General features: G+C 42.6%; 1 protein-coding gene and 1 long non-coding RNA gene across 3 annotated transcripts in view; one reads left to right on the top strand and one right to left on the bottom strand.

Moving 5' to 3' along the window:
• Positions 1 to 1,419: 1,419 nt before the first annotated feature.
• LOC144084866 (uncharacterized) lies at positions 1,420 to 2,502 on the bottom strand. Its single transcript, XR_013303937.1, has 2 exons — positions 2,302 to 2,502; positions 1,420 to 2,028 (listed from the first exon to the last, which is right to left on the bottom strand). It is a non-coding gene; the product is annotated as an uncharacterized LOC144084866 (long non-coding RNA).
• Positions 2,503 to 2,606: 104 nt separating this feature from the next.
• Positions 2,607 to 27,028, top strand: part of grid1a (glutamate receptor, ionotropic, delta 1a) — a 213,864-nt gene continuing 189,442 nt past the window's right edge. For both annotated transcript variants that reach the window (XM_077613223.1, XM_077613224.1), the window contains exons 1-2: positions 2,607 to 3,283; positions 5,713 to 5,868. In XM_077613223.1, the coding sequence (XP_077469349.1) occupies positions 3,205 to 3,283; positions 5,713 to 5,868 (235 nt within the window). In that variant the 5' untranslated portion in view covers positions 2,607 to 3,204. The remainder of the gene's footprint in view (positions 3,284 to 5,712; positions 5,869 to 27,028) is intronic.

The raw sequence follows: 27,028 nt of genomic DNA on the forward strand, positions 1-27,028 counted from the left end.
GCAACACAAAAAAACTGGAAAAAGTGAGGTTAAATATACTGTGAGGAATTGGTCAATTCCATTTTAGCCTCCAACTGTAACGCTACAGCAGGGATGGCCAAGTCCGGTCCTCGAGAGACCCTACCCAGTCTGTTTTCCCAATCTCCCTCCTTTACTACACCTGAATCAAATGATCTACTCATCAGCAAGCTGTCCAGAAGCTTCATACCGATCCCGATGATTTGATTCCGGTGTGTTGGTGGAGGAAGACATTGAAAACAGACTCTCGAGTACCGGAGTTAGCCACCCCTGCGCTACTACGACTTCCACCTCTTCAGCCTGCTGCCCTCTGGCTACAAGACCATAACAGCCAAGACAAACAGATTCAAGGGCAGTTTTTTCCCAAGAGCCGTCCGCCACCTTATTCAACTCAAGTTCTGCACCTAGGAGAACCTAATCAAGACGAAGATATCTTCTACTGCACTAAAACTCCATAGGTTGCTAACCACTTTAGTCACTTTTGCACCTACTTATTTATGTTGACTACTTATCTATGTTGACTACTTATCTATGTGGACTACTTTTCTATGTGGACTACTTTTCTATGTGGACTACTTATCTATGTTGACTACTTATCTATGTTGACTACTTTTCTATGTTGACTACTTTTCTATGTTGACTACTTTTCTATGTTGACTACTTTTCTATGTTGACTACTTTTCTATGTTGACTACTTTTCTATGTTGACTACTTTTCTATGTTGACTACTTTTCTATGTTGACTACTTATCTATGTTGACTACTTATCTATGTTGACTACTTATCTACGTTGACTACTTTTCTACGTTGACTACTTTTCTATGTCGACTACTTTTCTATGTCGACTACTTTTCTATGTTGACTACTTATCTATGTCGACTACTTATCTATGTCGACTACTTTTCTATGTCGACTACTTATCTATGTCGACTACTTATCTATGTCGACTACTTATCTATGTCGACTACTTATCCATGTCGACTAATTTATTCTTATTTATGGATTATTTTTTGTTTATTTTGTTGTTATTTGTACACTTTATTTTGAAGTTTTAAATCTCCTTCTACAGGTATAATGACAATAAAAGCCTTCAATTCAAGACTTGTGCTCCTTTGTATTTGAGTTCCAGCCTATCCCCACTGACTTGCTTTATAAAATGGAAGCCAGTCCAGGACTAGTCGCCAGGTCACCATTTTCATCATTCCTATGCAAAACCTTTCTACAAAAACTTGCCTTCCTGTCGAGCATCATGTCACAGGAACATATTGCTTCATACATCAGTGAAAGCAATATTAGCCGCTCCTGTATGGCATGAATTGTGATCACCTGTCAAAGCAAAGCAAAAGCAAATCTGCAGGTCCATCTCGTCTACTACAAAGAAACATGCACATTCTTCCACTAGTGCGTGTAGAATGTCATTTATTCTCACTTTTCTTTCCTCTGCCTTTCGAGAGGCATCATTGCTCATGAAACGAAATACAAGGAAAAATACATTTGAGTGTTCACACACACACGAGTGCTGCAGGAAAATGTTTTTTTAAATTTAAATTTTCGAGTTACTTTCAAAGCCAGTGCTCAAAAATAGCTCCTTCACTCACCTTTTGATATACCGGTCTATTTTTGTAAGCAACAAACAAGCTGCTAAATACCCAACAACGGCCAGTAGGGGCAGTGTAAGATTTATTTTGATCAACTTTACTGCAGGGCATCACTAGCAGATGCAAAATTAAAGCAATTCCTGTCATTAAATTGACAGTAAATGAAAGCATGAACTGGATACAGTTGTAATGAGGGGGAAGAGTAGAAAGCGACGACCGCCTTCCTTCCACAGGTGCTTCTTTTCTTTCCCAGCGGCTTCTTCATCCTCCCCTCTTTCCGCGGGTTTAACTCGCTTAACCTCACAATTAAGAGATATTCCCGTTCTGGTCGATCACACGAGAAATATCCTTTAATTGTAAGGTCACGCGTGTTCTTCTTTCCACGCGTCGCTTGCATCTTCTTCCAGTCGGCGCTAAAATATTCAAGACAAAAAAGACAAAAGTAAATGGTGAGGTGAACATGAACTCTTTGGTCAGCCCCTCCCAGTCACAATGGAATGGATGTCTCGGCATTCTTATTTTTTTTTTAACTCATTGCGCTGCATGTCCAATCCATTGCGACTGGGAGGGTCCTTAGCCAGTCCTCCCAGTTCAAACAAACGTCACATGGCAGATAATGAGTCCATCTCAATTATACTAAATCCGAACACTACATACTTTATGCATGAATATTAGACATATACTACCTTGATGCCATTTTGGTGGTCTTGGAATAGATGCTCCCTCCCGGTCCACGCGGCATCGATACTCGCCTCCGCGTCTTTTTTCTTCTTCTTTCCTGCTGCTCCAACTTCTCCAAAAGTAAAAGAGTCCAGGCGGGCGTTCGTCCTCCTTCCTCACGGCGTCCGCGGGCATCTGTCACGCGACGCGCGTCTGGTCACGGCGCGGCATCCCACCTTCGCGCCCCCCCTCCCTCGTTCCTCCTCATCCTCCTCCTCCTCCTCCTCCTCATCAGCATCTTGTGCGTCTTTCGCCATCTCCTTCCAGTCTTTTTCTAGCGCGCTCATCGGGACCAGCGAGCTGCACTCGCGCAGTGGTCACGTGATTTTTCTACCCAGGAGACCGCCGCCAAGCCCCCCACTCTTTTCCACACCTCAATAATAATTTGGAAAGCGTACGCGTGCGGTCCTCCTCATCCTCCTGCATCTTCATCTCCTCCTCAACTGGCTGCTGGAGGAGGATTGGAGCGCCGAGTGTGCCCCCCCCTCCCCATCTCTCTCTCTCAGTCTCTCTCTCTCTCTCTCTCTTTTTCCTCTCTCTCGCCGGGACTCCTATGCATGTCCGATCCGACCCCCTCCCCTTCTTCTCCGGAGCTGCCTTCCCGCGGAACTCTTCATTTCTCCGGCTACTCCTAGCGGCTCTGGACGTCTCGCCGTGGTTTTTTTTCTCCTGCCCCCCACCCTTCTGATTTGGTGGCGGATTGGGGGGTGGCGGAGGGTCGCTCCGTCCTCTTGGACCACTTGGACTATAAAAGACCGCGGCGCAGTAGAGCTTCATCCTCCCTTTTTTTTTTTGGTTGTTTTTTTTTTGGGTGGTGGAGGGCGGGGGTTGAATTTGTGGATGAGCTATTGGTGCTCCTGCGCGCCGCCATGGAGCTGCTGGTGGTCTGCCTCTCCTTGTGGATATTGCAATGCAACTCGGCCAATGGGGACTCCATCATACACATCGGTAAGCGCCCAGGTGGTGATGGAGGGGGGGGTGGGGGTTGCTGGCGACGTTGGGCGATGTTGCGTTGCCGGTCCCAAAGTTGCTTCCCTTCCTCGAATGGGTCACGCGCAAAACGTTTTTGACGCAGACGTGCGCCGCTCGCGTCTCCAATGCGCGTTCGGAACAAGAAGCAACTGTTTTGCGTGGGGAGGGGAGGGGAAGGGAATGGGGGGTGGGGGGGTCTGGATGAGGCGTCGCTCCTGTCTCGATGCCGGCGAGCTTCAACTTCCAGCGGGACGTGACTGTCGTGTCAATAAAGTGCGGCGAGGAAGGACGTCAGTGGACTTTTTAGCCATGCCAAACGCATAGAGGGGCTCTTTGTGCGCCGCATAGCGGTCCCGGCACCCCCTCAACGACAGCAAAACTGCCCTCTCATCACAAGGTGTCCTCTGCTTAACTCACTGACTGCCATGGGCGGTGACGGACGTCCGATCCACTTTGAATGGCAGTGAGACGGGATCGCTCCGTGCCAGCCTTTACAGTTGAAATGGATTTGAGGTCTGGAAGTGCCAATGGCAGGCAGTGAGAGTCAGGAGGATGGAATTGTGAGCTTAGGGTAAAAAAATGGGTACAGAAACATGTTGCTTTGAACCCAATAGATGACATTGGTGGCAATAGACGTCCAATTCATTTTGAACGGGAATTCTTCTCATGAATTTTCAATCAATTATTTTTAAATATGAGCCAATTGGCCGCCATAGAAGGCGACAGACGTCCAATTCAGTTTGACTGGGGATCATTTGATCGCTGCCAGCCCTCCCTTTCAAACTGAATTGGACATTTAGCGCCATCAATGACAGCGAAGCATGATCACTCAATGGCAGCTTTTACCATTGAAATGCATTGGATGTCTACTACAGTGAAAGCCTGTGAAAGAGTTAAAAAAAAATCAAAATAATGAAATCCTGCCACTTTCATTTGTTAAATAGTGGATCGAAATAGGAAAAAACAACAACAGGTATTTCAAATGTATTTATTTGGAAGTAGAAACTTCACAAGAGTGAAACATGATCCCTCAATGCCAGCCTTTACAGTTGAAATGTCTACGGCAGTGAAAGAGTTATGTTTTTGATGTGGCAGTGCTAAATCACCCTCAAACATGGCCGCCGTGCAGGGAGCAAGCATGCAGTCGTGCTTCTGACTTTTCTCCCCCACCAACCCCCCATTTTGCTGCAACAGTCTGGGCCAGCAGCAGGTGCTCCGTCATCAGCTTTAGTGCATTACCGGGACTCCGTCCAAGTGGTATTGGCTGACGCACGTCAGCGGGCACCAAATATACTTCTCCTTTCCGGAAAAGCGCCCCGCTTTGATAAACGCCTCGTCTGGAAACGGACAGGCCAGAGGGCTACGCCGGACGCGCCATTATTTGACCGCCTGCGTCGCTGTCCGTGGTCCTGACGCGACTCCCATCTGAAACGGGGAGCTCGCCGGAGCGGGGCCGAGGGGGGGAAATGCGGGGGCCCCGGTTTCTAGGGGTAACTACGCAATCCTCTCAGGTTGCGCAAACTGTTCGGAGGCGCTTGCTGATGACGTCACGGCGACGCTCACGTTGCACGAACTTTTTAGGTTGTGTTTTCGGTTGCATCTGTCGTTACGATTCGTGTGTTTTGAATCAAACTTCGATGTTTTTCAGATACCGAGCCATATCTAATCAGAAAAAAAATCCTTGAAATGTTTCCTTATTTCACATGTGTCAAAGTGGCGGCCCGGGGGCCAAATCTGGCCCACGGCATCATTTTGTGTGGCCCGGGAAAGTAAATCATGAGTGCCGACTTTCTGTTTTAGGATCAAATTAAAATGAAGAGTATAGATGTATGTTAAATTTCCTGATTTCCCCCCTTTTAAATCAATAATTGTAATTTTTTAATCCATTTTTTTCTGTTTTTAGTTCAAAAATCAGTTTGTAAAATCTAAAAATATCTAAAAAAAAAGCTCAAATAAACAATGTTTTAGATCTATAAAAACGGAATGTTCAGGGCTTTTAATCCAGTTCTTTTAATCCATTTATTAAAAAAAATCTAAATATTATATCTAAAATGGTCCGGCCCACATGAAATCAAGTTGACGTTAAAGCGGCCCGCGAACCAACCCGAGTCTGACACCCTTGCGGAAAGAATTTTTGATGGTAATTCTTACTCAACTTTCTTCATAAAGAAGTCATAAACCACCTCTTGTCGCAGATCACTGACAAAAATTGTGTAATATAATAGCTAAGTGGTAAAAAAGTACTAGATTTTGTACCGCTTTAGGTTGGTGGGGGTGCCGGAGCCTTCCCTAGCCAACTGCGGGGAAAACTAAACGAATTGAATTGGTTTGGCTGCTCCATTGACAATCATTATACCTCACTGTTGCATACTGAAAACTGTACTAATTCCGATTCTCCTGTCCAGGTGCCATATTTGAGGAGAACGCAGTGAGGGATGACGAAATTTTCCAACTGGCCATCTCGGACCTGAGTCTGAACGATGATCTGCTGCAAAGCGAGAAGATCACCCACTCGGTCAAACTCATCGAGCCCAACAACCCCTTCCAAGCGGTGCAAGAAGGTAGGCCTGCGGATTTCCGGCTTATGTAACGAACGGCGCCTGTTTCGAGAGTTGACGTTGCCGGGTGACTTTGAGGAAGGGACGAGCGAAGGCCAAAGAAAGAGGGAGAAAAGTTGGAAGGTGAAGTCATAGCTGCGAAATGGAGAAAAGGGAGGAAAGGACATTTGGGAGGAAGGGCAACTGGAAGGGATCCAATTTAACTAACAAATGTGAGTGAAAAAAGGGAGGACAAAAAGGGGAAGGGGACAGAAGAGGATTAGGAAAATTGAAAAATTGAAGGAAAAAAAGGGTTTCTGACATTAAGGTCACAATTTGGATATTCAAGACAGATTTTTTTGGACTTGCAGCCCTTTTAACGCAGAATTCTGACTTTTAAAAAAGGTGTAAAGTCGCTAGAAATGAATGGAAAAGTCTGACTTTAACATAACAGAACTTTGAATTGAACCAAAAATCTGAATTTTGACTATGTCCTCAGAACCCTGAGGATCTTGAACACCTTTTTCCCCCTAGTTCGCTTTTATTGAAGGGAAAAATAGAATTAAAAAGAACACATTGGAGTAAAAAAGGAATAGACGTGAAGGATAGGAATTGGAGAGTAAAAGCTGGAACAAAATTCAAGGGAGAAAATGGAGAGGGGAGGAGAGGGCACGCTAAGAAAAAGAGGCAAGTGGAGAGCCAAGATCTTTTCATAAACATGAAGTCAGAAAGGTTGGGAGCGGGAACGGGAAGGCAAAAAGCAGCAATGAAAGAAGGAAGTCGCCAGAAATGATTGGAAAACGCTATTCGGAGATGAAAGAAAATAGAAAAAAAATTGGGATATGCCACGGAGAAAAAAGAGGGCGGAACGGAAGAAGACAAGAGAGATCAAGGCAGAAAATGGAAAAAAAATGGAAAGGATTGCTAAGAGAGAAGCAAGGTGCGAATTGTGTTCATTCCGCTTCTGGCGGGGGATAATATTCATGTTTTAGCAGGACAAAAAACAAACCAGTGTGTGGCGTCTTCTGCCAAGGCGTAGCTAGGGGGAAGCAATGAGTCGGATAACTTGACAAATGCAAAATGATCGAATGGAATCTTGTGGAAAATGTCTTAAGCTTTCATTTTATTTCGCAGAAGGCCGTACATGCGTTAGCCTTTTTTTGCTCCTCCGTCTGCTCGGCTCGAATCGAATGGCGCTTAAGCCAAGGTTGCGCCTCTCCGCCGCCGCCGCCGCCGCCGCCGCGTGACGAGTGGCCCGATATTGTTTGCCATTCAAAATTCCACCGCTAAATGAATCATTAGGGCTTTTTAATGGCCTCCCGGGGACCATCAAAGTCGGGGCACTGCACCGGCTTGTCCTTTTTAGTCCCCTGTCGCGCACACACGTTATTCGCAGTCGGTGTCTCCGTTCGCCTGCTTTTACTATTTAAGTTTGCCGAGTAATGCTGGTGTCATCCAAGTTTTGAATGGAAATCAATTTCAGCTCGATTGAGGGACATAAAATGAAAGAAAAAGTCATTAGGCTAATTCCTAGCTGTCCCTAATGCCCCCAACAAGATGGCCAACTTATTTCACGAGATGGAGAACGAGCATTTTGGTCATTGAACTTGTAGTTGTGTAGTGGCCTTTCCACTTCACGGCACTCCATGTACTTAATCAGCATCGCTCCGACACCCCGTCAAGAGCAAGGCGAGGTTTGTTTTCTTGCTCAAGGATATTCAAACAAGGTCACCACTGTGGGGAATCGAATCCGCAACTTCTGAGAAGTGCAAAGTACAAATTCTTAGCGAGAAGTAAATATATGCACAAATGCAAATTACCACAACAGCAATGCCGATTCCAAACATTAAGCACAAACGTAAATTGGCCGAATGCAAATAGCCGCAAAACAAATGCAAATAGTCACAGATTTGAATGCAAATAGTCACCACATGAACCCTAATTGTCACAACACAAAACCCAATTGCTCACAACATAAATGCAAATAGCCGCAACACAAATGGAAATAGCCGCAACACGAATGTAAATAGCCACAACACAAATGGAAATAGCCGAAAAACGAATTCACACAGCAACAACATGAACCCCAATTGCTCAATTCCCGCTGTTGGCAATATGATCGTAAATGTGAATGGTCATCTGTCTCTCCGTGTACTTTACGGCCTTTTGGCGACCAGTCTAGGGTGTCGTCAGCTGGGATAGGCTCTGCAAAGATGAATGCATGTAAAAGAATCAGGACAGGCTAGCAGATGGCGTTACATTGATTGACAAGTAGGTTTCGTTGACCTTTGGCCCTGCTCTTTTGCTCGCCGCCTGGTTGTCGGGACCCCCACACGGTACGGAGCGAGGGGAGGGTCTCCGATGATGATGAGATCATAGGGCAGGCGCGATGGATGAGAAGAATAAATATGAGTGGACAGCCGAATTAAGTAGGGGCACTGATGAGGAAAATAGGGAGGATTTGCACTCTCATGTATGTTTGTCTTCTCGAATACTCCATGCAAACTTGGAAATCCTTTTGTCCGCTATAATATATTTCATGTAGTATCAGTACGGCATGTCCATGATTTTTTTTTCCACTTATAGTACGATTTTTTGGGTCAAGATTTCTTGGGCCGATACCGAAAACCATATTTTTTGACCTGTAACAATACTGTAACCGATAAGTGACAAACCATATTTCTTTGTAATCCAGTACAGTACCTCGTAGGCAGTTCCCATCGAATATAAAGAACATGGCTCATTTTTTTCGTACTTACTTTTTGAAAGGCTTTCATACTCTATTTTTTTGGATCTTTTTGTCTATCCATCCTGTGAATGACCCAAAGTCAACTTGGGTAACAGCCGCTTGCACTTTTGGCAGAGATAACTAACATACGTCGGAAGAGCCGCTGACGCAAAAGACCAAGTGGTTTACCGTCACAGTCCCGCATTATTTGAATAATTGATGGACTTCTGAGTAAAATGTGCGGTACACACCTGGGGGGAAATGAACGACCTGGCCGAAGTAAAATACATCACACTTGTGTACAACTTGTGTTGCGTTGCGCTTTGACGCATTACTGCAGGGAATCCAACATTTTTCTTCGCCCTGAATCCACGCGACAGGAAGCGGCCGCGTTATCTCCAAAGCTAGCAAAGTTGCATTGATTGATGTGCTAACTTTGTCAGCTCGTTAAAATGACATGGCGGTATTGAACAAAAAAACAAATTCATTATTTTATGGTCATATCGTCCCAGTGTTAACGCTACATTCTCCCTGCCTCTGTCTAGTTTTTTTATTTGTTTGGGCAGCTAATCTTTTCTCTTGGTTTGCTCCGCATTTCAACAAGATTCTTCCTCAAAGATCGATTTTGCTTGCCTCAGGAACATATTGAATTGAATAGAATTTAAAAGAAAAACCATATTTAAAGAGCTTTCTACTTTATATATACCCAGACCTGTCTCTTGACTTTTATTCTATTTTTACATTAGTAAACCGAAATATTTGACTTTGACCGTGGACAATGTAAGGTCTTGCATTTTTGAGTTTTTTACGTGAAAGTTTAACTTTGGTCTGAAATATCGAAATATATCTCTGCTTTCAATCTTTCTATGATGTTACACTTGGTTTCTTTGGTAATTGCTGTGTTTTTTTAGCTGAACTTAAAAGAGCCAGCTTCCTTCTTTGGCGGCATAATGTGAAAAGGCAACAATACTTTGTGTACGAAAAACAGATAAGCGCGATGCAGTAGCTAGCAAACTAGCAAAACAGAAACAATGGTCCACAAGTGTTGTAAAGTCCAAACGTTATTTAACCAGGAATCATCATAACCCGAGGACTCCCTCTAAAGTCCACTCTTGCTCGTTTTTTGTTTTTTCTGCTTTTCTGTCTTAATTAAGAATCACCAAATCAAATCATTGGATTGGATAACTTTATTCATCCCGTATTCGGGAAATTTCGTGACAACGAAATTTCCCGAATACGGGATGAATAAAGTTATCCAATCCAATGATTAGATTTGGTGATTCTTAATGATCCCATTGACTTTGATTTGCTTTGTACTTTGTGCTTTTGCTTTGTTGTTCTGTCTAATCACCCTCTGCTACTGTCACAATGAAATTTCCCGAATACGGGATGAATAAAGTTATCCAATCTACATCTTTAAAGCTAAAAAAAAATCCAAAATCCCAAAATAAAACCTGTTCCTTGCATTACCTCAACAACTATAGCACCACCTCAACAATCAATGAGCAACTTGTAGGTGTTTCACCACTACCGCTACACGGTTTATTTCTGCTTTACAACGTGGGAGGCGATTTTTGGAGCACTCTGTAGCTTTATGTAAGTTAACCACCAGGTGATAAAAAAAAAAAACCTGGAGATTGACAAGCTTGAAACGATTTAATACCTCTGCGAGCACACAATTTTTATCCAGTCGTGCCATCGCGAAGGAACAAACTCCAAAATCCGTGTGGCAGATTTCCACCTTATGCCAAAAAGGGCAATAAAACCAAAAACCAAATGAATATGGCTAAGATTTGAGGCGGCAATGGAAAGCCTCTTAGTGCGGTTAGACGCTCACTCCTCCGCCGTGGTGTAATTTGTTGAGTGTTCTGCCCCAGCGAGTCCACTTTACACCCTGCCCGTCACCCCCCGCCAAGGTAAAGTCAAGGACGCCACGATCCCTTTTTCGGCCCTTCTGTCCGTCCGAGGCAATTTTGCAAACTTAGTTTCCCCCTCCCCCTGACTCTCCACACAATCTGTCAAGACAAAAGGTGAAAAGATGGTTCATTTAAAGATGTGGGCATGGGTAATTTAATCCGCCATCTGATTCTCGCTCTTATGACAACTCATTACTCTCCGCGCTCTAAATGTGATGGAACGCTGCCCGTTCACTATTACTGTGCCCGAGAATTTAATAATGCGGCATAAATCTCCGTAATGGATTTGTTTGTGTTTTGATGTCTTTTTCTCGCGGCGAAGGCACAAAGAGGGGAGCACGGGGGCAGTGGGATTTTTTTTAGTCCGCCCGGTTAATTACACTTTGGTTAGTTTCATCCGCGTAAAGGCTCGCCGCTAGCTTAATCGGCTAAGTGATGCCGAGGCAGAGGTGTGGCGTACGTTTCGCCGGTCGATTTCCTTGGTGTATGCGAAGGGTTAATCTGGAGATCAGTGGACATTTGTCAGGGCGCCGGCAAAGCCTTTCTTAGCTAGATTTGCGACCCAAGTCTGTGTTAGTCTCGTATTCCGCCAAAGAATAGACTTCCCAGTACAGATAACGGTTTTCTATAGAAAAATGCCAAAAGAAGTGAAGTCATAAAATGAAAATTTGACTCAAAAATCAATCAAATTAAATCAAAAGCCTTTATTGTCATCATAGACAGGCGTATAACGAAATTGGTGGTGCTACTCCAAGCTTTTCAAAGTGTGTTTTCCCAGTAAAAAAACATAAATAGTAGTATAAAAGTATAAAAAGTCACATCTCGGCTAGGTGGATTCTAAAATATTGCACAGAATTCTAATACATTGCATAGATTCTGATATATTGCACAGATTCTAAAATATTGCACATCTTAGACTTGTAAAAACAAACCAAAAACCCAACTTGCGAGTTTTGGTAAGATGTTTTTTGTCAAAATTTGGCTCTATACAAGTACAATTTTCATTTTACAACTCCAAGTCTTTCTGCACATTTTGATCTCCATATTTTTTTCTTATTGTAATTGACAGCCCGTTTAAAGGTTTATGATAGCCTTGAGCTCCCACAAGATGATGGATCGCGCGTCAAAACGCAGCATAAAGTGTCAATTTATCTAGACCGACATATTTAAATTTGATGACCACGTCTACCCTCAGTCCATAACTAACAAAAGCATCTTGACGCTAGTCATGATCCTTCGAAAAACATAGCGCATCAGTTTTCCAAACATCCCTTTATAAAACAGCAGCGGATCATCCGGGAAGTCATCTCAAACATGATTCGTGTTAATAAATACTACTTAGGTGGTAACAAGTCTGGTAGGAAGAAAGGCCTAGCATGAAAAACACTCTGATAGTTGATTACCCAGAGTGCAAAGAGCTCCGCCAGTTCTTGGCTTCCAAGTCGGCGGCAATTGCGAGAAGGCTGTTCAAAGTGGCGTAGGCTTTTTATGAATCCATTTCCTCTGGAGTAGACGCGGGTTATTGTCACGAGGTGGCGGCGAGTTTGCACTTCTAAGCAATTAATCTCCATCGGGATTGCCGTGTTTGCCGAGCTCTAGCGTCCCATCGTACACAACAGGAGCTTCAACACAAACACGGGAGGTGTTGACTCGTCCGGCGAGAGAGAGGCTGACATTTGCCGGCGCACGGCTTTCTTACACGTTTTCCGTCGATCGCTGTTTGCCGACGAGTTGGCGACACGATACAAAAGTGACATTTCGGGATCGTGGTTGGGGCACGGTCCGGGGAAAACAACAACACTTGGGGTCTCTTCCCTTTTTCGTTTTAAAGAGGAATTTTCTACAATATGTACGTTCAGTGCATTGTTTTTGGTACATTGTCTTAAAACGCTGTTGCAACTGGTTTGCACTGACACGTTTTGTGCTCAGAAAATGTTAAGCCGTGGCAATATTTAAGTAAATAAATCAGTCCTGATCGGATAAATCGCTGATTTTGTAGAGGACAACTTTACCTACCGAGTCTTGCTTACAACCCCGTGAACAAAGATTATTGTCAATATCCGAAGACAACTCTGATTATGGGTTAAAAGTATCCCGCTTTTAGGTTTTCATCAAACCATACTTAGACTACGTGGTGTTTCATACACTGTGAATCCGGTTTCTGTTACGACCTAAATTTAGTTTGACAGCAGTGCCTGCTATTGGACAAAAATGGATTGTTCTGCAATGAAAGACCTTTGAAGAATGTATTTATGTTTCTTATTCTACAAACTTTACCACTGCCATGTTACCTGAATGTACAAATCTGCAGTGGCTGTGTAAAATCAAATTTGTACGGAATGTTGCAATCCAGATAGCTTTGCATTTTATGTTTCAAGACATTCAGCAGATTATTTCATTTTTCTTGAACTGTTTCACCCCTCTCATCAAATGATCAACTTTTTGGAACAGCAGTTCTTCCAAAAGTCTATTTCACTTTAGATGTTTTCCCATTCTGGGTTCTCGCCGCACAAGCAAAAAACTCCTGCTGGTTTTAGCCATTTCCGAGCCTGATGGCCCCCGCTGGATGTCCCTTGTGTCCTCAACAGCAGGGCCCATCTTGGAGTGTGTCTTTTCCCTTTTTTTTTGGAACTCTTCCTCCTTTTCATTCCTCTTTATTCTCTCTTTACCATCTTGAAAGCGAACGTGTCCTCGTCTTTCGAGTTTCCCGTGGCGTGAGAGCCTATTTTTGCGGGATGAGGTCATTATCTCATGTAAGCTTGTCAAATAGAGTTCGTGTCCCCCAGTAACTTAGGCTTTCTCAGTTTTTTTGTGCAAAGTTTAAAGTCTAAGCACACTGTGCATGCCCGCCTCACAGGTCGGAGATATGGGGTTCAATCCCTGGTGGTTCCTGACCTTCCCGTCCCCAAAAACATGGATGCTAGGCTAACTGGACGCTCCAAATTGTCCCTAGCGTGAGCATGAATGGTTGTTTCTCTCGTTTTACCTTGCGATTGGCTGGCAACCATTTCAGGGTGTCGGCCGGGATCGACTAGCGCAACCCCGACGACCCCGGTGAGGATAATCGGAAGGGAAAATGAAAGGATGAAGCCATTAGAAACTGCTGTTCTGTCTACTTATCACTTTGTAAAAGCTTTTTGAATGGCTTTCTTTCTTTGAGTTTCTCGCATCAAGTTGGCGTTGCATTTTATTGTGCGTTTCCAAAGGTGTTTTTTTCTCAGCAATCCGTCCTGGACAGGAAAAAGTAGCGCTATATGGTTTATACAAAGAGTCCTGACTACTTTTGATGCTTTCCTTGAATTATTTAAGGTAGCATCTGCGAGGATGTACCTAGACTGCTTTTTCTTCCGTTATGTCTGAGTGAAGTTGTGCATGTGATGCGACCTGGTGCTCATTTTAAACTGGCAAAGGTGCACACATTTTTTTGGGTGGAAAGAACATCCATAGTCAGCAATGTCTGCTAAGCTGTACCTGGAAATAGAATGCAAAAGATGGATAACATGTGCCAAAAGTAGAATGTATGGGGGCCAAGGTAGCTACCTGCGTTTGCCAGGAATGTATTTTAGGACTGTAAAGCCATCTTTTATACATGGATCCATCCATTTTGTGTAGCGCTTGACCTTGTTAGTGTGACTGGTAATGGTTAAGTTGGGGTGGGGTACCCCCACGGCCTGCTTGCTGGGAGATCACAGGACAAAAAAAAGTCACCCTGACGTTTACTAACAGCTCTGTTGTGTCAAACTTCTTTTCGGTCGCGGGCCATGTCCTAGTTAGGCTTTAAGTTACATACCTGGCAACCTAGGCTAATTGCTCCCCTTATTAATGATTGCAATTCCCCTTAATAAGCGATAAAAATGTAGAAATGCAAGACGGGACAAATTTACTCACATAGGGCGCACTTAAAATGTCTAAACTTTTCTCCAAAGTGGACGGGGTGCCTAATCAGTATGCAGTAAATTCAAGATTCTGTAGATGTCGCTGTATGAATCTGACAGCTTGACCGTCTGGGTACATTGCTTGCTGACACGCTATATTTATATAGTGAAAAGGCGCATATCATGCCTGACAATATTAGCTGTCGACGATCATGTTTTCGTCCGTTACCAGTGACCGACACGATCCGGATTAGAGCCGAAATGGGTAAAACCAGATCAGTTTTACAAAAAAACGTACTTTAAAAAATTCCGTACAAAAGTTGTTATACGCCGTACACAACTTGGAATAATCAAAAAACCTATAAAATACGGGAAAAACATATAAGTTGACAGGTCTACAGTTAGAAAGTCGTTAACTAAGTTGCTATTAATTAATCGACTCATGTATTAAGAACTTTTCTGAAAGTTGGTAGATCATTTATAGCTATCAATTATTATTCTTTTAAGAAACATGGAAAATAGAGTACACATATTGATCTAATAAAAACATTTTTCTGTAGCGCTTAAAAATAATCAGACAAAATCACCACAAGGAGTGAATAAGTTAACCGAAAGTTGAGCTTTTGACATTTTTAGATATCCTATCGTGAACATGGCGTATAGAGGAGGTGCGTTGTATCATGACTTTCAGAGCATTGTGCAGTATATTGCAAAATTTGCTCCGCCTTAGTCGCAAATTTGAGCCTTTTCATCGTTTTACATCCATTTGGGGGGGGGGGCAGAGGAATTGGTTTATGGAGGAAGATGAGATGCTTAGAAATGACATGCCTTGGGTGTTTATTAACTTCCCAGAAAATGTTGATTCTGCTGGAGCGGCGTGGTAAATGTCATGATTTTGATACGCCTTTCAATTTGGGTAAACACGGTGCAAAGGATGTAACACTACATTCTCCTTGAAATGCAGAGAAAATAAATTATTTAATGGAGAGAAAGTGAGGGTGATGAGAGCAATGCTTGCTTTGCTTTGCTATGCTTTGCTTTGCGGTAATCCAAGCGGCTTTTCTCGCTGCTTTTTCTTGGAATGTGAACATTGGAAGCATGGCGGCTCCCAATTAGAGCAAGCTGCCTTCACATGGGATTGCGCGAGGCGATCTCTCTAACAGGGAGGAGCTTGAATTTGTTTGTTTTTTAATTGTATAATTTCCGAGAATATTTGTATCAGGTCATTGCAAATGCTTAGCGCTGTTTAGTGCAAGTGTCGTGCAAATAAGGAGAGCGTTGAAACTGGATTTGTGTTTGCCATGTTGTTTAATAACTGGATTGAACTAGGTAAATACATTATTATGTATCGGATTTCAAGCTTATGTAGAATTTATGATAGGGTAAACACATGCTAATGATCTCAAGTTTTAGATTTACTGCTCTTAAAAATGACAACCTTTTTATTAACAAAAACTAAAATTTATTTTTTAGTTTGTTGATGTAATAAAAAATGCAATCCATAAAAATATTTGACAGAAAAACACATTTGCCATAATGTACTTTGTCTCAAAACAAATTATTCACAGATAAAGAGAAAATATTTATTTGTATTTTATTTATTTTTTTCAGTCTAAAAATAAAATAAAATTCAATTTTTTTAAAAAATACAATGCTTACAGTTTCCCCCTTTCATAATTAAATATAAATACATGAAAAAATAACGACAGTTTTTCCCTTAATCACAATTCCAAAAGAAATTATATGACCGTTTCCCACCATTCCAGATCCCCGAATACTACCCCTATCTCCAGAGGCCAAGTTTTAGCTACACCACGATATTAATTCCGACTTTTGTCTACCTGTGTTACCAGCACACACATCAAATCTACGGAATATCATGGCGATAAGTTAACACGACCCACTGGGACTTTATTCTGACAGCGTATTGACTTTCCGTTGCGGTTTCTACGTGTCTACGCCAATGATTGAGAGCCCGACGTGGGCTTGCGCTATCAGAACCGCTGCGTGCGTCACTCTGGGTCCGCTGAGCCGCGTCTTAAACATCAAAATTCAGTTGCCCACCCCTCTATCGCCAATCTCCCCACGTGATATCTCACTCCTGTCGTCTTGGTGGCGGCGCATTCGGCAATCCAGCCCGTTTCTTTTCTTCCTTCTTTCATCCCACCCGATGCCGTTTCTAGATTGCCTCGTCAATAACGCCGTACCTGTTTTGAGTCAGACGCTCTCCCGCGGGATGTGCCCCGTCCAATCAAATTGCAGCTATCTCTTCGGGTTTTATTCTTCTTCGGCCGCACAAAAAGACGACAGGGGTGGGAAAATTGGATAACTAGTGGGAGAGTTTGTCGGATTTCTTGGGGTGCTGTATTTCCGGATCTATTCTCTACCCAGAACACTCGGGGTTTTAGATTTAGAATGAATTTTCTCCTAAATTTAACGCCACCTGAGCCGGCGTAATCTTATTTGACATTTAGTCGTCTTAGGTGCTTTGGACTTTGTCTGCTACTTGGAAATGAAGCATCTCGCTCATATGAGAGGATTCGCTCTAATCACCAGCAGAAAAGTATCCTTGCCCAATGCTCTCGTTTATTTGAGATTCTCTTTGATGCGTTTAACTCTTTTTTTTCCTCCGATGCCTGCAACTCCCTATGCTATGATATATTGAAGTGGAAAAACATGGCAAGCTGCGCAGCCTTTCTGAAAAGTAGACTGCCAAAGCTAACTTGCCGTCTTTCAAAATCAAAATCTTGGAAATGTTTGAAAAAGCATGCAGTAGCAGACCTTGGCCACTGGGTTTGTTTGACTTTGAGTTTGATTTATTTAATGAGGGACAGCACTTATTAATGAACATATTCATATTCATGTTAATGAACATATATATAGAATTAAATATATAATTTTCATCTTTAGTCCTTTGTGCATGTTGAAGGTAAACAATGACACACACAAGTAGCACCGCTTTAGACAGTGTTCTGATCGCAGTTTTGTTCGTCTAACAACTAGGCTTTAAAATGATTGGCCGAGAGGTTCATAGAGGGGAGTTGACACATGCTAATTGGTATTGAGTTCCAGGTATGAAGAGCTTTGGCTAATTTAGCAGTCTTTTTGAAGGGAACTACACAGTCACCTCTAGAGCCAGCTCTTGTTGGTGTTGGATTTTTTTGGTACAAAATCTTGCAGTGGGGGAGGAGCTTTGTGATGGAAGATCTCTTGTCTGGTTTCAGAAAGAACCCGTTTGCATTGACGATCCGTTCTAATGATTCCAGCATCGAAATAAACAACGACAAAATAGAACACAGAAAGAATTTAGCTTTAAAACTGTACGGAAATGAGTGATATCCATTACAGAAACGACCGCTTATCAAAAAATAGGGTCAGTTGAGTACATCATCGAGTATTCTTTTAGTCCGGGTGAGTCTTGCCAAGCTAGGGTTATCTCCCCTTTCTGAGGTGGTCATTAGAGGGGCCTCTCGCTCCTGGTGGGGTGTGTGTCGGCGTAATTTACGAGGCACCACCTGCACCACTGGCAGCTTCAAGACTCTTTAATTCCAAGACAAGACAAGGAGCAGCGAGTCAAGCCGGGAGTAAATCCACCGAGCGGCTAAACAGGAGCGGGGCGCCGGAGACGGGGGAATTCAATCCAGACGATGGACTTTGTTCTTCGGGCGTCGTCAATGGAGTGACAGCGAAATGAATTTGGGAGCAATTGTTTGCATTACTGCCCACAGACATGGCATTGAGCGCCACCATCTGTCACTATGAAAGACCCCCCACCCCCACTTGCTCCCCTAAGAGGCATTTAGGAGGCTAAACTGGTGTGTAAACTCACCAAGGATGAAATCAAAACCACACCGCACCGAAAACAGGAACGTCTCAAGAAAAATGGGGAAAGCATGCATCTTAGTGTCTGGTTCGTCAGAAATTCCTGCCAGTTTTTGTTGATCTTGCAATGATTTAGTCGGCTTTGACTGCTTTCCATTTCCCAGCGAGCTATTGGCTGTGTTTTTAAAGGGCAAATTCTGGTAAGCATTGTAGTGTCAGACAAAAAGAATCCTTTTCAATTAGAGCGTATTCACCCGTTGCCATAAAACCGAATAATACTTTTTTTTCAACTACAAAGATCCAAAGCAGAGTAGTGGACTTCCTTGAGTGACTGGCCTTCATCCTTGGGTGCATTTTCCACGTTGATGCAATTTAACATGAGTTTGAATGTTCGTAGTTAGGTGGTACCTATTTTTATTTTGTGTGGACGAAAAGTCGGGTTCATTTCGGTTCTTTCAAAATGCAGGTCACCATAGCCCGATTTTTTTTTTTTTTTGGACCGCCTCGCACTACCGCTTCCGCATTCCCAGGTGTAGCATTGCGCGGCGTCCAGGCCTTGTTTACACGCCCGGGTCGCTTCTGACCCGAGGGCATGTGAATGATTCATGGTTTTTCGCCGGAACACCACGAGCATGTGCGTCAGTTCACATCAAATTGTCACCCACAGAGAGACAGGCGACACACAGCGGTTTTTAGAGACAACAGTTCCCACTCTCGCTAACCCCCGTATTTTGCTTTCACCGTTTCGGGGAAGCTCACGTCAATGAACCTTAAAAAAAGCGAAGCTCTCTATTGTGTTCCGAGCGGATTATTTTCCGACAACACGGATGTCACGGCCCCGGGGCGCTTACCCTGCAAAATCCCTACCGAGAGCCCGTCCAAAAAACATCTCGAGTACTACCACAACAACAAAACCGTGGCGGATATGCTGCACTCAAAAATACTTTCAATATGGCCGCATATCATTTCTACATGAACACTCGTACAGTCCACAAACAACAAAATATCCCATTTAATCTTATCTTATTATCCCCCTCACCCTGAATAGAAGAAAATCTAGTGATAAATGGATAAATACTCTTATTATTACTACTATTACGTATTTTACTACTACCATCACTATTAGTATTAATCCAAACTTTTTTTCTCCCAGAACTGCAAGCACCTAAATCAAACAAAAAAATGTTTCCTTTGTACCTACGGTAAATTTACACACATGAAAAGTGCTATGAAATTCAAAAGCAAGTTAAAATGAAAGCAGACCAGATAATTTTGAATTAGAATACTTTCTCACCCACTAAAAAACAACAAGAGCAAAAACAGCAAGATTTGTGATGTCACAACCAGAATCGTTGAGAAAACGTGGGCATTCCCCAATGCATCTTTTTGGGTGGAATATCTATAAAATTGTAAAAAAATAAATAAAAAAACAACCACAAAAACAGCAAGATTTGTGATGTCACAACCAGAATTGCTGGGAAAACGCGAGCATTACCCAATGCAATATTTTAGGTGGAATAACTATAAAATTGGAAACTATAGAATTGTAAAAAACAACAGCAAAAACAGCCACATTTGAGTCCCAATTTCTTCTACACGTAAAATTACATTTGTGCAGTCATTTTCACATTTTGCTCACCAGGCTAACTTCTAGCCACTATCTAAATACAAACCAAGCTAGCCCTTTCCAGTGTTATAGACCAACACCTATTCCATCCCACTTGGGGGGCAAATGTTCTCCAAAGCCACTTTGGATTTGAATAATGTATCCAGCCGCGTAGTAGACTTACAGACTAAGCCAAAAATATAGCTCTATTATCCTTTGCATTGGTCCCACCAGAGCCTTTTGGACCAGGCTTTAGTCATTAGAGGAGGGTAATTTCCTGGTCATCATAAGCCAGTGTCTTACACGGGACCACATATGTCTAATATATGAGCTCATAAAGCTGGAGCCTGCTACGTTTAGCTTTTTCAAATTAAAAGAATGTGACCGTTGTCGCTCGGTAGTCATTATATTATCGTGTCTTTTCCCGTTGTGCTTAAGGTGCTTAGTTTATCTGCGTTGGGTTATGGGACAAATATATAAATCCATCCCTGGTGGGTTATGCAGAAAATGTGATTCCAAGCAGTTTGCATTGAAACAGCCGTCCATTCGAAATGAAAAAAACTGATGTGCCAGATCCAAATACAGTGAAGCAAGTTAAGTTAAAATTAAACGGAAAGAAGTCTGCTTCTGAAGTCTCACTAAACTTGGTTACGACATCCATTCACTCCATCCTAGTAAGGGGAAATGACCCGTTAAAAAAATGGCGCTTCCTAGAGACTCTGGGTCCCATCCAGGAGTTATTTTAAGGAGGCGAGTTGGACGAGAGGAAGTTTTCCCTTAGGGCAGAGCGAGGCAGGCCTTTGAGTGAGGTGGCGAGGCGAGCTACACGTACGTCATCCTCGCCATCGTCTCGGCCTTTTGTCGGAGATGAGCTGATGTCATCTTTTTTGGCAGCGTCGGCAGGCTCCCCCCTCCCCCCCCGAGCAACTCTCTACAACGGGATAAGATGGGCTTATGAGGTGAAGCATTTCCGACTTGAGCCGGTCAAACTCCTCCTTTTTGTGGCAGTTCGCGTCCTAGTTACGCTTTTATTCGGAGGGCCATTATAATCTGCCAATTCCACCCTCTCTAATTAATCAGTTAATCAAATGACAGCTTTTCGAGTAGTCGATGCATCATTTAGAGACATTAAAATGTGTCCGAATCTGAATTTTCAGCCTCTTGATAGGAGTTATTCTCTTGGATTTTTTTTTTTATTGATTCATTTTCTGAACTGTTATCTTTACAAAGGTCGCAGGGGGTGCTGGAGGCTATCCCAGCAAACGACTATGTGCACCAGGCGGGGGCGTACAGCATGCAGCAATTAGGACAAAAAGTACTTGAAAAAAATCCCTTTGCCATCTCGTATATCTAACAATATCCACTCGGCAGTCATCATGGGGAAGAAAATCCCAGTTGAATGTGGGTTGCCTTGGTAACAACAATTCTCATGTCCACCTGTTGAACTAGAAACAATATATACACACACATTATCTTGATAACTGTAAATCCTATTGGATTAAACCTCTCCCGCCATCAAGGGCAGCTAAATATGATCTCTCAATGCCAGCCTTCCCAGTTCAGATAAATATTTATTTTGGTCAATGGCGGTCAATTATTGAAGGTCCGAGAGAAAGAAAATGAAATCCGATCAAGTCATCGGAAATCGAGTTTTGTTTATTTATTTTTCGGACTTTTCCGGCAAATAGGTAGAAGTAAAACCCAAAGTTAACCGCAAATTCCGATTTTATTTTCACTTTCATCTATTCAGTAAACATTTGATAACAAAGCAAAGCTTTTGTGAAAACAAAAAAGGTTTTGATTCCCACTAAGCCGATCCACGCCAATTGATATCTGCGCCAAACAGATCGAAAATTCTTAGCGCCTACTCCCCTCCTGATGTTTGATAGCGAGCAAAATAATTAGCAAGGCAACATTTGTGATCTACGCGGCACGAGGCTACCAAGCTGGACCTCTAATAAGCTTTTTTCCTCCCCTCTGTTGTTTTGTTTTATATTAATTACTACCATTCCTGCAGGAAATTAACCCCCGGAGCTAATCCGTAGCGGAAAGAATGGAAAAAAAAAACCAACAAAAAAACGCTTGCGCAATAAAAACTAAAAGAGGAAGCCATCGATAGCGATCAACAAAGTGTGGGTTTCTGGACGTGTGGGATGCAAAAGTGTGGTTTTTACATAAGGCCCTATTCTTGCGCTTTTTCCGATTGGTTGTGAAAGTACAAAGGGAAATATACACGGAGCAAAGTTCTAACAAATCGACAGAAAAGGGGAACGGCCACTTCAACACACCAGCTATTATGTAGCGATTATTCACGCTTGGCTGCAATCTCATCTGGATGTATCCTACATGTATTATAATATGCACACTTCAAAGCGGGCCGCGTTAATTGCGCCGACCCGTAGAGGGGGTCTCGAATGATTTGCGTTGCGCCGATAGAGAGCCTTTCCTTTTCCTTTTGATGCCTCCAGCTGCGGTGGGAGTGAGGTGAGGTCATTTAGGAGCCGCTCACGCCCGGGGGAGCTAGAGACGGCGTCTTAAACGGTCTGATCACGTTCGAGACTGTGATGATGAGCGCCGGGAATTGGAGGCCAAAGCTGTGTCAACGTAACCTTCGCACTCCTTCGTTCGTCGATGCCAGCGGCATATCGTGACGGGCGGGACAGTTGCCGCCCGCCTCTTGTCACTCGGAGGGAATAAATATGTCAATTTGCCAGTGGCGGCGTAACCGGTACCCGTACCATACGGTATGTAACCTCAAATTAACAAAAAGTGACCAAATATCAGCAGGAAATGACTTGAAATGCCCAAAAATGAACAGATTCGTGGCCATGGTAAATGAGCAAATTGAAATGAATTGAATGCGTTTATTGTCATTATACAAGTATAATAAGATTTAGAGCTTCACAATAAAGTGCCCAAATAACAACAACAAACAAACAAATAATCAATAAATAAGTACTAAATAAGTTGTCCCATAATATGTAGCCAACAACATAAATAAGTAGGGAAGTGCCCAAATAACAACAACAAACAAACAAATAATCAATAAGCAATAAATAAATAAGTTGTCCCATAATAAGTAGTCAACAACATAAATAAGTAGGGAAGTGCACAAATAACAACAACAAACAAACTAAGTCAATAAATAATAATAATTAAATAATGCGTAAATGAATAATAAATAAGTAGTTATCATAATGAGTAGTCACCATAATGAGTAGTCAACATGGATAAGAAGTCAACATAGATAAGTAGTCAACATGGATAAGAAGTCAACATAGATAAGTAGTCAACATAGATAAGTAGTCAACATAGATAAGTAGTCAACGTAGATACAAATGTATGTAATGTATGTTTCTACAAATGTAAAATGTGTCATACATTATACGGCAGTTCGTAATCGGAAACTCTTCCATGTACAACAAGCGGTAAAAGATGGCCTGCTGATTTTGTGCGGCCACTGTCCCCCCATACGTGTTTATTATACCGTAATAAACTAAACTACCGTAATAGGTCACTACTGTTTGACGAGCACAAGCCACTATTAAAAACTACTTTGCCGTCCACAGGGATGTTGTAATAAATAAAACATTAATATTTCATAAGTAGATAATTTTCATGTAGCATGTCCAGTTTTATTGACGGCGCACTATTCGGCCACCGCCACTTTACAGTCACTGCAAGAATATTGTAAAAGTCTAAATTCAGGCGATAAAAGAATTGAGAAAATGGAAAATAACTTATAATGTCTTTTTGTTTCTCAATAAAGTTTACACTCGGGACCAGGGAGGTAGTTGTAGTTTTTATAAACGTCAATACTGCGATAAAAAAATGACGACCCAGTAAAAAAAATGTTATAGGAGTCCAAATATGTGAGCAAATTGTAAATTATTTGAAATTATTCTAACTTGAGCCCTTTTAGCAATTTGAATATGTTGCGTCGTTGGTGGAATGAGTGATTCCCGCACCTGGGTAATAAATAATGCGTAACAATAGCAGGTTAATTGCATCGTAACTGTAAAGTTCTGGACAATTAGTGCATTTATCACCCATGTGTTGTGTTAATTAAACAAGAAAAGCAAATGACTCGCTAAGGCTGGCGCGCCTCCAAAGCGCGCTTCGATGTGATCGTACGCTGCAAAATTTTATAGAGGTCACGTTAGATCGGAGGATCTAATGACATCATAATGTCCACTTGCGTGTGACGGCCCAGAAGAATCAGTTTTTAGCGTCGAGCTAGTCAGGGGTCAGGAAATACCAATCTCGGGTGAGATCACCTCCAGCGCCCCCAAAAGAAATAGAGTGGAAAAACAATAATGTTACCAACGTCGCATCTAAAATGTTTCGTCTTTACGACACATAGTATCTGGTTAGCTAATGTGTGGTGATTATTATTGGTTTTTGCCCTCATTTTTCAGATGATGCAAAAAAATGGGTCTTTTAGGTTTGGCTAAAGGAATAGCAATCACCATGGAAACCAGACTTAAGCGCCACTGCGTTCAAACGAAAGTTAAAACGTCTCATTTGTCACCAAAGAGCAGTTTTGCGGTCACACCGACCTTACGTTGCCGACATTCAAAGTAAAACAACATCCGCTCGCGATCTTTGGACTAAATCCGAACTGTCCGTCACGCCGAAAATAGCCGATACCGATACCACCGAAAATAGCCGATACTGAGTATCATCACTACTGACAATTGAGTTTCCGTGCAAAAAGTAAAAGGCAAAACAAACAAACGCAGTCACTTATGGAGGTATTGAAATGGAAAGACACACTAGCAAAGACAGCACCATCAGTCATCTCAGGGGCTTCCAGCCACTGCGAGGAAAATCCTAGCAGCCCCGAGCAAGCGAAAACTTTTGGCTTTCAGCCTGATGTGTTTTCTCTCCCACCTGCGGGATCATGGGACTTAGCCTGTTAATTATACTCTAGGCTATTGACAAAGAGAGAAGCATGTTATTGCGGTAGCCAATTTCCCCCAAAACATCTCTGCTACGGCCAAATATCAAATATTACCTCCCCGTTATGTTGGTTCCTTTGCTACACCAAGTATCTTCACGGGTCATTGTGGCCAGCTGTGTGTTTAACCAACCGGGAAAGCAAATATCAACACAATGCAGCAACGCCATCGCAAGTACAAATACGCAGTGAATATTCAGCAGATTGTTTCAGAACTCCTAGTCCAAATCAGGGCCACAAAACGAAATCAAATCCCTTAAAAAACAGGTCATTTCTGCCAAAAATGCATCTAGGTGACTTTTGTAGACCATAGAATTTGTCCAGAAATTAAATTCATAAGGCATTTTTTTTTTGATTTAGTCTGAAACATATCCCCTTAGCGGAATCAGAACACTTTCTTTTGGCGTGTTTTGAGATCAAATTGCATTGATTTTCTCTGCGTAAACCGGTTTTCTCTCACCGATTGAACCCCAAGATTTGACCGTTCACTAGTTGTTTGTCTCATTGTCCCCAGCGATTGGCTAGAAACCAATCGAGTTGGCTGAGATAGGCTCAGGGACCATCGCAAACCTCGTGAAGATAAACGGCATAGAAAATGAATGGCAACTGGTGCTTCAATGAAGTTAAAATACCCAATTAATATTTAAATCCCATGTCAAAGTTAAAAAATGACGAAACCCCCACCCCAAAAGCTCCAGTTAGATTCTACCAGAACTCCTCAATTCATTCTGTACCGCACGAGTTCCACCCTCTTTATTTTGCCGCTTTTAATCGGTGATTAATGTGCTTTCCCAAGCCGAGCTAATATTTGCCTCCAGTTGTTAACCTTGGCGCAACAGCCACAAAGCCATTGGCCTTCGCGGCGCCTGGGATTTTAGCCCACTTTGATCCCTCCGTTGGAATCTCATTTGCTTCTGGAAAAGACACAAAAACAGCGCTAATGCACCGCGACTCGGCTGCTTCGTAAGCGGGTTTGACGCTTTACGTTGATGGGCAGATAATCAAATGTAGGTCACGTGGGGGTTAAAGAAATAGATTGCCAGCGCATCCAAGGGAGGGTGCGCTGGTCCTGGCGGTGTGTCCTTTAGGGTTGTGATTTACGTTAGAGATCAAGCAGCCGTTTAGGACGGGCTATTATCCCGCGTATGATTACCATTAGCCTCTCTTTTTCCCGTTAATCACGGTAATCTTGATGGGATGGCTGATGATGATGCTGTTTAATCAGCCTTTGTGGAAAGAAGACTCCAAACAGGTTATTTTATCCAATAGAAGATAGAATAGGGGTGGCTTCAAGTGCATTATCCCAATGACAAACAATCTAGCAAAGAGCCTCAATCGTCATCGTCTGATTAGAACGTTTTCGGGCGTTCCCAGTTTGACTCGCCGAGCTACTCGAGGACGAGGACGACTCGTGGAGCGCCAAGCGCTTGATTCCTTCGCGGCTACCCGGTGGGAAATAAACCGCCCCTTCGTTGCCTTTAATTGTTCCTAGAAAAATAAACATCCGTCTTTTCTCTGCGTGTTTCCTCACTATTAAGAAAGGCGCTGATTGGCTCAATGATACATTTGCATCAGGCGTCCAAATGGAGATTGGCAGAAAGCCCAAGAAGATTGATGACCATTTCAAATGGACTGCTTTAGTCTGGAATTGGAAAACGTACGTGCAGTGTGGACACAAAGTCGGTCATTTCCGCTAATAAGCCGTGCTAACCCTGGCTCCTTTCCAACACGAGAGTCTCTCGGTGGCACTTTGTCACTTCAACATACTTCCTTGACGGCAATTATATCTTTCCTTTTACCCAAGACTTTAGAGCATCCAATTAAGTTTCCCCAGGAAAAAAATGTTCAGGATAGCTTTGCAAATAAGAAGACTGACTAGTGAACAACATATACGCCTACGACATGTCAGGACATAAACACTAATCAAAATTTTATGAAAACTGAAACAGTTCTGCCAGTGTTTCCAGACATTTTTGAGTCAAAGCACCCTTCTTTCTTTAGAAAAATCTCGAGACACACTACCATCTGAAAATCGTAACAATTAGAACTTTATTAAAACAACATTTAATTGTTCACGTCGACTTGACCTCGCGAAAACGTATAAGTCCAAGGACCTCTAACAACTTCCAGTTCACGTAATCCGAAACAAGTATCAACGATTTTAATCTCATAACTTTCCGATTTTTCTTCCAATATCACAAAAAGCAATATCGTGTTAACCAAGAGTTGAAATCCCTGAGAACCAAACAACTTCTGCTTCAGATCATGTAAAAATAG

This window comes from Stigmatopora argus, chromosome 11 (genome assembly GCF_051989625.1).
Source record: "Stigmatopora argus isolate UIUO_Sarg chromosome 11, RoL_Sarg_1.0, whole genome shotgun sequence".
Taxonomy (NCBI): Eukaryota; Metazoa; Chordata; class Actinopteri; order Syngnathiformes; family Syngnathidae; genus Stigmatopora; species Stigmatopora argus.